The sequence below is a fragment of the Bombus vancouverensis genome, chromosome 3, assembly GCF_051014615.1.
Source record: "Bombus vancouverensis nearcticus chromosome 3, iyBomVanc1_principal, whole genome shotgun sequence".
In the NCBI taxonomy this organism is placed as follows: domain Eukaryota; kingdom Metazoa; phylum Arthropoda; class Insecta; order Hymenoptera; family Apidae; genus Bombus; species Bombus vancouverensis.
The window spans coordinates 20,925,371-20,940,565 of NC_134913.1; the positions used below are offsets into that span (position 1 = coordinate 20,925,371).

General features: G+C 33.4%; 3 protein-coding genes across 8 annotated transcripts in view; 2 read left to right on the forward strand and 1 right to left on the reverse strand.

Annotated features, from left to right (window-relative positions):
* The window catches only part of raskol (Ras GTPase-activating protein raskol), a 255,886-nt gene extending 253,864 nt beyond the window's left edge, over positions 1–2,022 (reverse strand). Inside the window, exon 1 of one of the 2 annotated variants that reach the window (XM_076617130.1) lies at positions 1,646–2,022. In XM_076617130.1, the coding sequence (XP_076473245.1) occupies positions 1,646–1,694 (49 nt within the window). In that variant the 5' untranslated portion in view covers positions 1,695–2,022. The remainder of the gene's footprint in view (positions 1–1,645) is intronic. The other variant, XM_033328341.2, reaches the window with a different exon arrangement.
* A 944-nt stretch (positions 2,023–2,966) lies between these two features.
* Rop (Syntaxin-binding protein Rop) lies at positions 2,967–9,193 on the forward strand. 2 transcript variants are annotated; one of them, XM_033329125.2, is made up of 11 exons: positions 2,967–3,054; positions 4,352–4,648; positions 4,939–5,042; positions 5,867–6,015; positions 6,161–6,376; positions 6,441–6,539; positions 6,615–6,822; positions 6,911–7,159; positions 7,273–7,463; positions 7,537–7,691; positions 7,760–9,193. In XM_033329125.2, the coding sequence occupies exons 1-11, from the start codon at positions 3,027–3,029 to the stop codon at positions 7,819–7,821; spliced, it is 1,758 nt and encodes a 585-aa protein (XP_033185016.1). In that variant the 5' UTR covers positions 2,967–3,026; the 3' UTR covers positions 7,822–9,193. The 2 variants fall into 2 exon arrangements, with proteins under 2 accessions (XP_033185016.1, XP_033185015.1); XM_033329124.2 differs by lacking the exon at positions 4,939–5,042 and adding an exon at positions 5,356–5,459.
* A 151-nt stretch (positions 9,194–9,344) lies between these two features.
* Ass (argininosuccinate synthase) lies at positions 9,345–15,191 on the forward strand. Of its 4 annotated transcripts, none has more exons than XM_076617439.1 (4): positions 9,345–10,062; positions 10,389–10,652; positions 10,731–10,910; positions 11,010–15,191. In XM_076617439.1, exons 1-2 carry the CDS (start codon positions 9,902–9,904, stop codon positions 10,471–10,473), a joined length of 246 nt encoding a protein of 81 aa, XP_076473554.1. In that variant the 5' UTR covers positions 9,345–9,901; the 3' UTR covers positions 10,474–10,652; positions 10,731–10,910; positions 11,010–15,191. The 4 variants fall into 4 exon arrangements, 1 of the variants encoding a protein (XP_076473554.1); XR_013058090.1 differs by having other exon boundaries at positions 9,926–10,062; positions 10,144–10,656; XR_013058089.1 differs by having other exon boundaries at positions 9,926–10,062; positions 10,144–10,652.
* Positions 15,192–15,195: the final 4 nt, after the last annotated feature.

Genomic DNA, 15,195 nt, shown 5'->3' on the forward strand with positions numbered 1-15,195 from the left:
CCTTGCGAAACATGCGACACGCGCCGCCCTCCATAGCGATTTATTGCACCTAGCTCGATACATATTCATCGCATGTGTTTTAAAGTTTCAACGTCAACTATTTCGGCTCGTTTGAAAAACGCGTTGCCGGTAACTGGTAACTCGGCCCGAAAACCAACTTTTATGCGGAACAGGCTGCCAAGGTCGCAAAAATCAAACATCGCCTCATCCTATGGAGATTGATGAAAAAAAAGAAGCTTGACGACGTTAGCGTTCGCGTGCTATTGCTAGATGACTATCGATAAATGCCATCGAAGCATGTTTTCTCGCTTGTTCTTGCTTTCGTTCGATCGATCTAGTTTCCTTCGTTCATACGCAGAGTAAATAATTGCGTAACTGATCGCTATATACTGGCTAAAAGAAATGAAAATCGCAACATGCAAATTTACGGTTACTTCTATCATCTGTAAATGTTTGATAGCAAAATTCAAAATAACGTGATATGCATAACGTACGATGAGGCGGAAAAGAAAGCTTAAAATTACATAGTTACGTACACAAGCGTTAACAATTTTCCACCGGACATTCTGTATGCACGTGTCAATAACCCTCTATATTCCGAAACGTATGTATCTGTATATTTGCATACACAATTAGCCCAATTCTAAGCTTACTTAATTTCGAATTTTCAAATAATTTGGTCATTCAATCGGATAATCTTCAAAACTATTTACATTTAAGTAATTAATTTTCCACGCACTCGTTTATCACGAGTACTCGAAATACTTACAGTCTTCATATCCTCGATCCCTTTCTCTTTTACGTTTTCATAAATATTCATTTGTTCGATTAATCTTTACGCTCTCGATGACCGCAATATCATCCCCCTATATTTTTAAATTTCAAACAAAAACAATAATTATTGGACAACCCCGTTTATCCTTTGGTCACCCTGTGACCTAGAAATGGGCGTTGGAACATTACGTAACCCGACAGTACCAGTACTTGCCAGTAACAACAACTTCGATACACGAATTTAACCGGACCAGTGAAACGCATAGTTTACCATGTGTCAGATAAACAACTTACAAACAATAAATGTACCCTACTCGAAATAAATGAAAAGTTCGTGTGCTTAAAGGATTGGTGGTAAGATAAACGAATGCTAATACAAAAGAAACATTCTTCGGTTGGAAAGAAGAAGAAAACGTTCTTCGTCTGTCAACTTTGTTTACCGAGAGATAAACGCTGAGAGCCTATCGTGAAATACAAAGTATAGGATATTCCTGGGACGTTAGACGTAAGACGTTAGACGTTAGACGTTAGATGTGAGCAGGGGATTTCCGTACGACCAACGATGACAGGCTCCCACTACACTTGTTGTTATGCAACGAAGCGTGTGGACCCGGCTGAGTGCCGGCTAGCGAAATGAGCGAAATAGCGTTCTCGTGCGGCAGAGCGCACGTGCATCTCGAAGGTTCACTGTACCAGACACTTTTGTACACACAAACGTACATAACCTCCCTTCTCGTTCCTCTCGAGAGTCATTCGTTTAATTTTATCCTTTCCTCCCTATTATTTAGCAAGAAGTCGCGGAACCTCGTGCATACGATAGATTTGCTTTTAAAAAAGAAAATCGGAAGATAAAAAGAAATCGTACACTCACCACAGACGTTCAGCCAACCCTCGACACGGCAAGGATACTCCAGTTTCATCGTAAATCGTTGCAGCCGAACACCGAGTGCCAAAGATATACCACACAAGTACACTCGTCACATAAGAAAACGAATGGAACAGCCCGTAGTCAAGACGTGCTATCACTGTTAAACAACATCCGCGACACACATTCTCCCGTACGTTGACACGATGCTAGAGAAACCGACGTATTTTTGAATCTGACACGGGGACGCGCGCACACAAAACAATATACGAAATCACCAGGAAAGTAAACGTAGAAATGTCGTTTCTCCGACCGCGAGCATACACACTGTCTGCCGTTGTGCGCGCCTTAACTGTCTACGCGCGATCCACGCACACCGGCGAACAAATCCGAACTAACTCAACAAACCCTCTCACGTCCTCGTTGTGCCGATCTTCTTTCTCCTTCTCTCGCGTGTCGCTTCGTCGCTTCGTCGCTAGCCCCTCTCGCTTTCAGGTGGTGCACTCGCATTTCGTATATTCTTTTCGCATAATTACTTCGACTGTTTTCTTCGTTTCTTCGTTCTCAATTTCTCTCAAACGATCGATTCGTTATTTCCCTACAAAAAAACATTAATAGATCGAACATACGTAGCTTTTCAATTGACATTATTCGATAATAGAAACGAAATTCGATTTTCGAGATAAATTCATGTTCCATGATTCGATATATCGAAAGTACGAATTGAAAGAACCGACTCTGCTCGCATCTTAATTACAAAAGCCGACTACAAAAATACGATCTTTACGATACCCTACATATATCATAATTTTACTTAATAATTATGATCAATAAATATTATTATAATCTGTCATAAATGTTATTATAATCTGAAAAAATAGCTTCCCATAATAATATGCAACGTTCGATATTTTATTACGAACCATTTAAGGAATTTTTAGCATTATTCTACAATTTTAATTGTTATCTTTACTATGTACACAATTATATACATATAGGTAGTTTCATATATTTTTACTAGATTGATCATTGAAACATTTTTTTATACAGTATCTACACGATACACGATATTCTAGCTTGCCCACTGTCAAAGTATGCATTGCCAAATCCACGTTAAATTACACGAAATCCTTCTTCTTTGTACCACTTCTCAAATACGAATAAATTGATTTACACGAGACAACTAATTTGATAAAATCTGTAAATAAAAAGGATAATTTTTATTAAACACTTACATTAGCAATAGTGGTCCAATCTCGGTGTCATCGATTCGAACGAAAGAACGTTACTATAGATAATTACCGACTATAAGATAATTCTAGAATTATCTATTCGTTCGGTTCTCAACGCCACCTAGTAAGCATATCTACAGTCAGTCACTAGCAAAATGGCGCTCAAGGGACAAGTTGGTCAAAGTGAGTAACAAAAAATAATGTAACTCCCTGCGATATAAGCAAAATTTTTAAATTTCTTTGTATCGTAATATTGGAACAATCTTGTAAATTTATTTTACATAAAGGTCATATCATTTCCATCACTGTCAGAATCCGTAACCTCCAAAAGGGCGTATATGCTGTGATGATTTCATCGTTTATGAAGCGGCTGCTAGATAAAAATGTCAAACTTATGTTTCAGAATCGCGTTGCACTCAAATTTCATATAAAATAGAAACTTTATTGCGCAAAATAACGTAGGTTATTAACACGCATACTTACCAATCTCTTAATCTATTGATTCTAAAAGTTTACTTTATTCATATTCTATCTCAATAAATATTATACTTTAATGTCATAAAATCTATAGTCAATCATTTTTATTTTTGCCAAAACGTGTTTCCCTTTAAGATATATATATATTATTCGTAAACATTTATGCTTGGACTCTTATTATTTCTACCTAAATACATAACAACTTACAAATATGGTAATTATATATCTATGCAGCTTATTAAAATCATTTTTAAATTCAGTAAACTGAACTATTTTAAAACGTTTCATAAACGTTTCGTACATTTGATACTATTTAATTGTTTTCTAAAAGAGCTCCAACGTAACGTGCCTTTCGATCGTTTCACTGCTATTACTAAGATAATATTTATTTTCTATAATTAAACGTCGCAATATCTCTCATTAAACAGTACCAACAATTACTATGCATCGCGGAATTGTTGAGTTTATTATCGATACAAGTCTATATTGAATAATCTAATTAGTAAACCAATTTCGATGATGCGATGAAATCCAAACGCTCGTAATGTCCAATTAACGAAGGACTTTTCTTCTGAAATAATCATCAATGTATACCCTTTCCTTTCTATCCATTTTTTACTTACTACGTATTATTCGAAATGGGGCTCCTTGTTCTTTAGATACAATCCTGTATAGCGTGACGTCATCGTCCGTGAGAACGATCAATACACGTTGAGAGCGCCAATAATTGTCAAATAATTACCTACACTCAGATTATTACTATTTTGACAAATATGTTTTACACACGTGTTACCATTTTTATTGTTAATTTGTGTCATTAGAATATTTTCATTGCATTTTTCATTAGATATATCAAAGTATGATGAGCGATGTTTTAATGCATACCGATGCATAATAGAACCGCGATTAAATGATCTTCAGGCTATTAAAAATATGTTTTTTGTATTTAGCGATATATATGTATTATTCTGATTCTTTCTTATCATATCATTTTTTCTTACAGAGATTATGAATGAAGTAATTAAACAAAAGAAGACTGGAACAAGTGGGGTACAATGGCGTATTTTGGTAGTTGATCAACTGGCCATGAGGATGGTATCAGCGTGCTGTAAAATGCACGATATCAGTGCTCAAGGCATCACCTTGGTAGAAGATATCAACAAAAAACGGGAACCGTTACCTACCATGGAGGCGATCTACTTGATCACACCATGCAATTCGTCTGTCCAAAAGTTGATCGAAGACTTCAGCAATCCCACTAGAACTACTTACAAAGTAGCTCACGTTTATTTCACGGAAGGTACGCAGTTTCGCACTTCCCACATTAATTACATGGCAAACATTGTCATAAGAGAAACGGCTATAAATAATCAAGATAATTTCATTCCTATCTTGGTCACCTTAATATATTCTGAACACGTTCTTTTTATTTCTCGCGTACACATGAAAGTTCATTTTCGATTTTATGTTTCTTTCACAAGATACACGTTTAATAAACAGGAAATTGAAAAAGAAATTGTACGAGAATGGACAGTCCGGTACATTCGATTTCGGTAATCCACATAAGATTCTAAGTATATCTCTTTACAGCATGTCCCGACGAGTTGTTCAAAGAATTGTGTCTCTCCCTGGTAGCTAAACGCATAAAGACACTAAAAGAGATCAACATCGCTTTCATACCGTACGAGGAGCAGGTAAAGCAAGGAAACTGTAACAGAGAAACCGAATGTTTGATAACTTTACGTTTTCCGTGGTGATGGGCACACATTTACCAACATATACACAAACAAACACGTATCATATCAACGCCCTTTACAGACGCCACCCTATTCACAGCCATATGATATTTTGACTCACAGCCTACCTTCCGATTTTTCGATCAGTGATTATGACAATGTTAACACAATTATTTGACTTTTATCCCTTACTCGCCTATTTTGTACAGTACTCACATACATATAAAGCACGTACTAACGACGGAATGCATTCATGCTTGCACGCGAGCAGTGTGTCCGGAGGAGCTGTTCAATGAACTCTGCAAGTCTCTCGCCGCTAAAAAGATCAAAACCCTGAAAGAGATCAACATCGCTTTCCTGCCTTACGAGTCGCAGGTGACGAACAAAAGAAAAAAACTCGTAGTTGACTAGTAATAGTTGTAATCGTGATAGTTACTATTTCTAATTTTCTCAGTTTCGATAAACAGAACTCCTATATATGCTTCAGTTCTTTATTTTACGGGGTAGAATGTAGGCGAAAGACTTCTATAATTACCTTACGTGTATGTTCCTGTCTTTCCTTTCGCGATCAAACTTTTCTTTTTCTTTTCAATGCATGCAATTACCAGTCCTGTTATTTATTGTTATTTTATTAACTATTTTTCTTCCTCAATATATATATATATATATATATATGTCTGTGTATATGTATTACACTGCCTTCGAAAATTGAAATAAAATAATAACTTAATATGTAACAACCAATGCACAGATAATATTAAAACGAGTACGTAATTAAATAGGTTTTCTCTTTGGACTCGCGTGAAACGTTCGCTTGTTTTTATAACGCTTCCTTCTCCAACTTGAGAACAGCCAATATGGAAAGAATAGCTGAACAGATCGCGACGCTTTGTGCTACTCTCGGAGAATATCCATCAGTTAGATATCGAAGGTACGATATAATATATATTCCTCTTCTTTTGCATTGCCGTAATGATTCAAATATTTTTAGTTCAGCTTGAGTTTAGAATTCGATCAAGTGTTAGATTAGTTCTTCGTTGGTTCTGCATTATTTTAAATATTCGTTATTCCTACAGCGATTTCGATCGAAATGTTGAACTGGCACATATGGTTCAACAGAAATTGGATGCTTACAAAGCGGATGAACCGACGATGGGCGAAGGACCTGAGAAAGCACGCTCCCAATTGCTTATCCTAGATAGAGGATTTGACTGTGTCTCTCCACTGTTACATGAATTAACGCTGCAAGCTATGGCGTACGATTTGTTAGATATTGATAATGATGTCTACAGGTAAATGTAATATTTATTATCATTAATTTCGATTGATGTTTCAATATATGAAATTTTTTATAAGATTCGAAGCTTCAGCGGGGGTACAAAAGGAAGTATTATTGGATGAAAATGACGATTTATGGGTAGAGCTTAGACATCAACATATTGCTGTAGTTTCACAGTAAGTAAAATAACGAACAAATTTATTAAAGGAAACGGTGCAATATCATTTACAAAACATGCAATTTGTTTCTAGGAATGTTACTAAAAATTTAAAGAAATTCACAGAATCAAAAAGAATGCCACAAGGAGACAAACAGAGCATGAGAGACCTTTCACAAATGATCAAAAGAATGCCACAGTACCAAAAGGAATTGAGCAAATATGCAACACACTTGCAATTAGCAGAAGATTGTATGAAACGTTATCAAGGGAATGTAGATAAACTGTGCAAAGTAGAACAAGTATATATCACATATAATCCGCTTTTTTTTTTTTTTAATTTTCATGTTAACTTATTCAACAAGTACGATATATATCATGCTTTATTAGGATTTAGCAATGGGTACAGATGCCGAGGGAGAACGTATTAAAGATCAAATGAAAAATATTACCCCGATTTTACTTGACCAAACAGTACATCATTTAGACAAATTACGAATTATTGCACTATATGTTATTAGTAAAAATGGTATTTCTGAAGAGAATCTGAACCGCCTAGTTCATCATGCCCAAATATCTGCTGACGATAAACAAACTATAGTAAACATGGCAAATCTTGGTATCAATATAGTTGTAGATGTAAGTATTTTATTTTGTCAATTATTAACAAATTATATATTCATTCTCCAAATATATATACTTTTACGTGCTTGTTGTTAAATTAATACCAATTTATCATATTATACTTATAGGGTGGAAACCGCAGAAAATTGTATACCGTACAACGTAAAGAAAGAATTACAGAACATACTTATCAAATGAGTCGTTGGACTCCAGTTATGAAGGATATTATGGAAGATGCTATCGAAGATAAACTCGATTCTAAACATTTCCCTTTTTTGGCTGGACGAGCAGCAAGCTCGGGATATCATGCTCCAACTAGGTATAGTAACAACCTGTATGGAAATAATATTAGGTGCTAATATTTTTGTAACATCATTGTAATTTACTTTTAGCGCAAGATATGGGCATTGGCACAAAGACAAAGGTTCGCAAACCATTAAGAACGTACCACGATTAATCGTTTTCGTTGTCGGTGGTGTTTGTTTTTCTGAAATACGATGCGGTTACGAAGTTACAAATGCTTTAAAAAATTGGGAAGTGATTATTGGTAAGTATATATTAAAAATTTTCGCCTAATTGAACTTGTTTCAACACTAAATTATCATTTTACTTCAGGATCATCGCATATAATCACACCAAAATCCTTCTTAGATGACCTGAGTAAACTTCACGTATAAAGAGACTTTTATGTTGTAAACAAAATAAAGACACGTTCCCGCATTCCTAATATGCCATTAGCTTCGGCTCCGTCAATAATAAAAGCCACGAAATATTCATGGATGATCTCGAATTACAATTAAAGTATAAGATAAGGAACATACAGTCAATTGTTTAAGTCGAGTAGTTAGTTAGCGACTAATTAGAAACATTGAAGAATGCGAAGAATGGCATGTCATAAATATCATATGGCCAGAATGTAGATGGCGGCAGGAGGAAAATATATCCGGTGTTAAGTGCCTGCACGTGGCCTGCACGAATAAAATATTAATATGGAATGAATAAATCTGTTGGAAATATCGATGCTAATCGTACGGAGATGCTTAATGGTAATTTAGGCTCGCGATTGTCTAGCTCGGATATCGTATGTTATTCCATGTCATATTGTCCCTTTGTTGATAATACACGTTTAGCAGAGAAATTTGATGTATTGTAGTGGAGAATCGTGATATTCGTGTTCAAGTTTCTCGTTATTAGTATCTTTTTTATCTCGCGCTTCAAAAGCTATTCATTGTTACATTATGATAAAGAAGACATAGTCAATTTTGTTTACAAAGTCAGTATTTCTTCTTCAATTCATATGAGAATTGAGTATATATATATATATATGCTTTAGTCATATTGATTTCAGTAAAACATAATTTAATGAAACTATACGATGGCATTGATATTTATTTTATAAGTGGTTAAAGCTATTAAAATATCTTTAAAGATACAAATGTTTAAGTATCTTACTGTACAATAAAGCGATAGATATACATTTAGTTATTTATTATACTTTTGTTGTATTATCGATTTATAGCTAAACAAGTGCATTTCAATGGCATATATACATATATATATATATATATATATACATACATACATATATATATATATATATGTGTGTGTGTGTGTGTATTAAATTATACATAGTACAAATGCGGCTATTAGTTTATCTTAAAGCGTGCATTTATTTCAATTTAAAAACTGTCCAACTATAAAAGACTTCTAGCTGTTTCATTCGTAAAGTAAAAGTTTTACTATATCGTTAAGTATATACATGTTGAAACTTCTGCTGCATATACAAAGCAATTGTATATCACTTTCGATTGGTGGAAGTTAGTTAGTCTGTTAACCATCATAATGATTATCGATGTGCGTTATTATTGCGATTACTTAGCGGTGAGATTACTACAAAATTTACGGTACTGATTATTATATAATATATATATACATATATATTATATAATTATATATATATATATATAATATATATACATATACCTATGTGTATGTAGATTGTAGTCTAAACAAAATGTTCTGCTTATAAAGGCCTACATTTCGATCCAATTTTGTTTCTTTTTTTATACTTATACCGTACCACGTTAACTAAAGATAAAACTTTAACAAACAAGTTGTCAGTTGAAATTCACGAACAAGTTAACTCTTAGTATAGTATGTATTACTACGATAATCGTTCATGGGTTATCGTTCGGCATGGGTCAAGACTCAGAGTTGTCCATATAATGAAATCCAGCTGTCATCTTAATTAAAATATCGACCTTGTCACATTGCCTTTAAATCTCGATCCTGAGAATCCTGAGATCTTGATAAGTTTGAAAAATACCTAAATCAACAAAGAGAATCGGTCTAGCATATAGCGATGTGGTTGAAAGAGAAAGGATATCAAGTTATCGCTTATATTGTAAATATACTGAAAATAACGATTCTTTGGGAAGTAAATACTATAATAAGGATTTGAATGTAGGCAAGTATGTATTGGACAAGAGAAAGATTTCAATACCGCTAGAAAGAAGGCATTACAATAAATTGCTGCCTTGAAGGTATTAACAAAATTTTAATTAATTTACAAATATATCTTCTAAATTATGAGATATAATGCTACTCGTTGTAACTAATCTTTACAGTGATATAAAGTCCATCTCTTCTGTTTTGCCGACTTTTCTATTTAATCGTAGATAATTTTATTATTTGAAAGGTCATAATAGAAGATTTCAGAGACGTTTTCCTGTCTTCGTTTGTGTGGCCGGCTATTGCATGTGGACTACTTTACGAAGGTATAAACACCTTTTAGGCACAACAATCGCTCGGCCATGCATTAGCACAGCTCTGACAAGAATTGCAAAATCTGAAAATGCATTTATAATCGTTCATGATGCGACAGGAAAAGCTACTACAATCTCTATCCCGACATCCAGGTACTGTATCTAAACTTTATGTTACTCTCATATATATCTTTATATGTCTTATGTACGATCTTTTCATTTTATTAGTTACAGACTTTTATACAAAATTACCAGAAAGATCAAATTTGTTAAAGTATGCACAACAAAACGAAATACCTATTTCAGTAAATAAAAAAAATATTAAAGCAAATATAAAAGAATCATGAAGCTTTGGAGCAAATCTATTCCAAAGCATATTCCAAATAGTTGACATTATTGTATCGTTGTAGTTTCATTTTGATTTATTAAAGCGTGTAGAAAAAAAATTAAAATCTAAATACATATATGTATATTTTTAGTTATGAATCGGGTATTTTAGAAAATTCTGATACATTAGCCCCAAAACAAATATATAAAATGAACGATGATCCATTAAATTCTTAGACGGAACCAGAAGAAATTGAAGTTAATTCTGACCAGGAGTATCATCCATCGTATGTGAGAAAATTAAAGAATAACGAGATATTTCTTGTCCAGCTCAAAATAATACAATATTTAAATTAAATCGATGATATACGTGGTATAGGACGTATTGATATTGTTGAGAAACGTTTTATTAACTTGTAAGTAAGTAAAATGTGATTTATCTGTAAATATTTGAGAATCATTACATATACATACCATTATCACTAATGCTTTAGTCCAGGCAAACTTCGAAATCACGATAAGCTAAGAGTCAATATGAAGCACACGAAGAATTGGAAATGTTTGTATTATGTTATATCAGATGAAATCTTATTTGACTAACAAAATGACTGATTACGTTTATAAATGTGAAACAACGCTGTAGGCGATTATACAAAATAATGGTTTCGTAAATGGTTAGTACTGCTCAACGAGTGCTCTAATTTGCTCTTTGGTATTAGCAAAATAAATTTTAAGCAAACTCCTATTACTCTTATTACTCTTCGATCTTACAGTATGTACGCATAGCCGACGTAGCAAAGAGTATTCATACAGCGAGAGTCTAGTCCGAACGAATGGAAGAGGAGATTACGAACTTGAAGGCGTGATTTCATTCGTACGCAAGCTTACGTATTAAAAAAATTTAGTAGCTCCAAAAAAGAATTATTCAGACTTGAAGTATGATATATAAAATACATTAAAATGTGTAATATTTCGTAAAAAGAATATAGCGCTTAAGTGTAACAAATTTTTGCGCAATTATTGAGAAATCATTTAGGAGGTATTGAAATGAACTTTTCAATCATCAAGTTTCATTCTTAAGACATTTTTTATTCTGGTTTAATTAAGTATACCGTTGTAATGTTTATACATGAGTTATTTTAAGAGGATGAGGTAATAATGAAAAACTATCGCAACAATTACTTTCAATTAGTTATTAATAATTAAACCGTAGGTAATTAGTATATTTGTAAAGATTATAATAACGTGTAATATGCATTGTTTTATCTGTATTAATTAGTATATACAATATTTCTTATTCGTTCTAACAGATTCGCAACATAAGAGAAAACGTCAAACACGAGACAATAATATTTCAGTTAGTATCTCTTCTATCGACGACTATATAACACTCTTTCATTCTGTCCGTTTCGCTCGCTCACCCTCTCTGCTTGTTTTACGCTCTGTATTTATATATGTATATCTTTATATATATATATATATATATATAAGGTATATCTATTATATATATATATATATATATAAGAAAGGTAATTCTGTATATGCTTATGATTAATAATCTGCAGTAACTTTGTATTCACACACTTGCCTCGTAACGTTAATTCGAATATGTAATAAAAGTCTCTCTTCTTATGTTTAGGGATTAATAAGAGAACAGACAATATTATTTAATTTGATATTGTTAAGCAAATAGAGATTTAAACGAAACAACAATTTAATTCATTACTTGATGTTATATTACCAAGTTTGTTATCTACAAAATAAAAGATTCAAAACTTAGTCAAGAATTCTTCCTGTACAAAGCATCGACAATATAAGCATCGACAAGCAATATACGGTTTAACGGTATCTTAACTTTATATATATATATATATATATATATATATATATATATATATATATATATAACGTATTAAGCAAACGGTTTATACACAAATGCGTATTATATGCGACAGATCAATATAAAGTTGCTATTTTACTTTTATTTGCCTTTTGAAATTAACGTGAATGACACAGATATAGGAGAAAGTTATAAGGTTCTTTTTGAATAAAAATGGTTGAGTAGAAGCAAGTATGTAAACAAACTTGACCTAGTAATTGATCCCTCTTACTTAACAACATCAAGCATTTCTTTATTTTAGCCATTTATTCTTCATTTCATCATTATTATTTATGTACAACCAGCTTAATATCTCGCTATCAGTAATAAGTCTACTAAAACTTGTGTGCTATTGGAGATGATGTGCGCCCGTGGGAACTTATATAAAAAATTATTTTTTGATATTTTTGATACAGCGGAGTGATTTTGGTGTTACTTACGAATTATTACGTCTTTACCTAGTAACTTATACTGAGATCTCTAGTAGGTTAATACAATCTATCGGCCTCCCTTAAATATTACAAACCTTATCACATATATAGAGGTGTGTATATTAGTACTTATTACTTTTTATACATAGATTCTATTTAAATTGCTGCCAATGATTTCTCCTCATATGTACAGTTATAAACTATGTATTATACAATCATAATGCCTAGCGCACACATTCCTCCTTGCTCTCTTCCATTCTCACTTTCATTCCTATGCCCATCTTTTCTCTTACGCTGTCTCTCTTTCTCGCTTTCTCTTTGCCAAACTCACGCTCTTAATTCTTTATTCTTTTTAATTCTTTCTTCTTAATATCTTTTTTTTTTTTTTGTTTTAGAATTCGTGTCACTATTGAGCTCGTTACTTTAACGCGACGCAATTTCATAATCAGAGGAATTCTTCCAAACATTCGAAGACACTTGCAATTGGTCAGTCTAATGGTACAATATAGACAATAATCGAGCAAAAACAATTAAAATCATAGCTTTCATTGCTTCATCGTTTAGCGAAGAATTCATCATTTCTGAGCGATACGGTTTTGCGTTATCAACTACACCCAGGACACGAAAGATTAAACAAATAGAAAAATAACATATACAAAATATCGTTAAAAGCGTTGACTGGAAGATAAACATATACTAACTGTACACGAAAATATTTAAACTATTGCAAACGACTTTCTCTTCCATGAAAAATCATGTTTCTGGTTATATGATATTTCTGGGCAGAAAAAATCGATTATGTTTAACACGACATGACATCTCGATGTTTTCTTTTTTCATATCTGCTAACATCTTATGTCGTATATTACATCGCATTATAGCGTACCACGATCATACTCGGATATCAAATATATTGAATTTACAATTATATTTGCCAATACACGCCAATACACACATTCCCGAAAAATCTTGCTCGAATACCGATAATGATAAACGTTAATGAACGAAAACGGCATATTTATTACGCTTACGTTTAAACTTCATTCGATTTATATCTAGGACAATTCCATTATCTCCTGGAAACATCATTTTATACCGAAGAACACTCTAATTTACAAGAACAGAAAACACGATCGATCATTTCTCGCTTTCGCTTATTTCGCAATTACTGACGAGAAATCCTCGCGAGAAATTGCCCTATCGCGTTAAGTGCATACAACAACAATTAACATATGGATGACTAAATCATTATACATGCTAAGACGCGAACGTCAGTATCGCTGTAAATAGATTGCTAGAGGTCGAGAGCCAAGATTTCATCGCAAATCTTGAATTTTGATTGACAAACATCCGGAAACAATTCCGGCATGTAAAATAAAAAAAAGATGTAAGATAGTCTACTTAGTATTGCTAGAATTAGTACTGACGATCAACGAACGTGTGATCGTATTGATATGAAAGCGCACACAACACATGAGAATAAAGAGCCATTCCATAGATGGATACTTATTATATCGCAATAAACATGTTTCTCGTCCATCTCCGATGTACTTAGCAACGAAAACAGGATTACAAATATCGGTGCGAATATGATCAGAAATTTTTCCTCTCCGTTTTATTGCGTCAATCATCTTTCGAACCGTTTACCTGCGATCCTGTTTCCTCGCGCGATATTTCAATCGACCAGAAACAACCACATCGTTATACCCGACGAACACTTCGAACGATTACTTACGACATTATGGTTCAATCATTACGTTTTTCCAGTCGGTGCATCGATGCGCTTGCACTTAGAATTTACATTTCTCTTGGCTGGTCGTAATTTATACGTAACTAAACAAATCATACACACGCACACATACAATCAACGTTACTTTACAAACGTGAATACTAATGATCGTGTATCTTTCGTGATCTTTAGCATTGATACGCCTCCTACGCTTTCCTGTTCGTCATCTGGACACGTACTTCCACATCAAGTGCAGTTGCGATCGTTTAGAAAAAAGCCGAAAGAAACCCGAAAGACTATACGAAATAAATTTAATGCGACAGAATCAGGTCTAGAGGCGTGTGTAATAATAAATTATTTGTATACGCTTTAATGTCGCTAGCTACGGTCATCTTTCGGCGAGGTACATAGAAATTTAAACGCTAGTCAACTCTTTTTGTCTGATCGGTCGTGCCTTTCGAGAAAGTTTTCTCTTAAAAATTTGTCTTCAAAATGGCACGGCCGATTTTTAAAATGACACTTGCTTTTTAACGACACCTCTAGACTTCATCAGGTTTTTCAAAAGCTGAATTGTACGATACCATGATAAATCGTGTTAAAAGAAACGCAGAATAAATAAAATTAAACGCTACGTATCGGTGATCTACCATCAATATCGTGTACGCCTTGATATAAAGCGAAAACAACGATTACTTGAGAGCAAAACGAGCTCATTCTGATAATGTTGTAACCATCGTGTATCGAAGTATGTACCAAATTGCGTATACGTCCTTCTCTGAATATCATAAAAGATCTTCGCATTGTTTGCAGTTGCAAAATATTTGTTCTAGTATCACGTAAAAAGTAACATGTATTTGTGAACAATAAACTCTTCCGGATTAAGATAAAAATAAAATCGAACATGTTTTACCACAAACAGC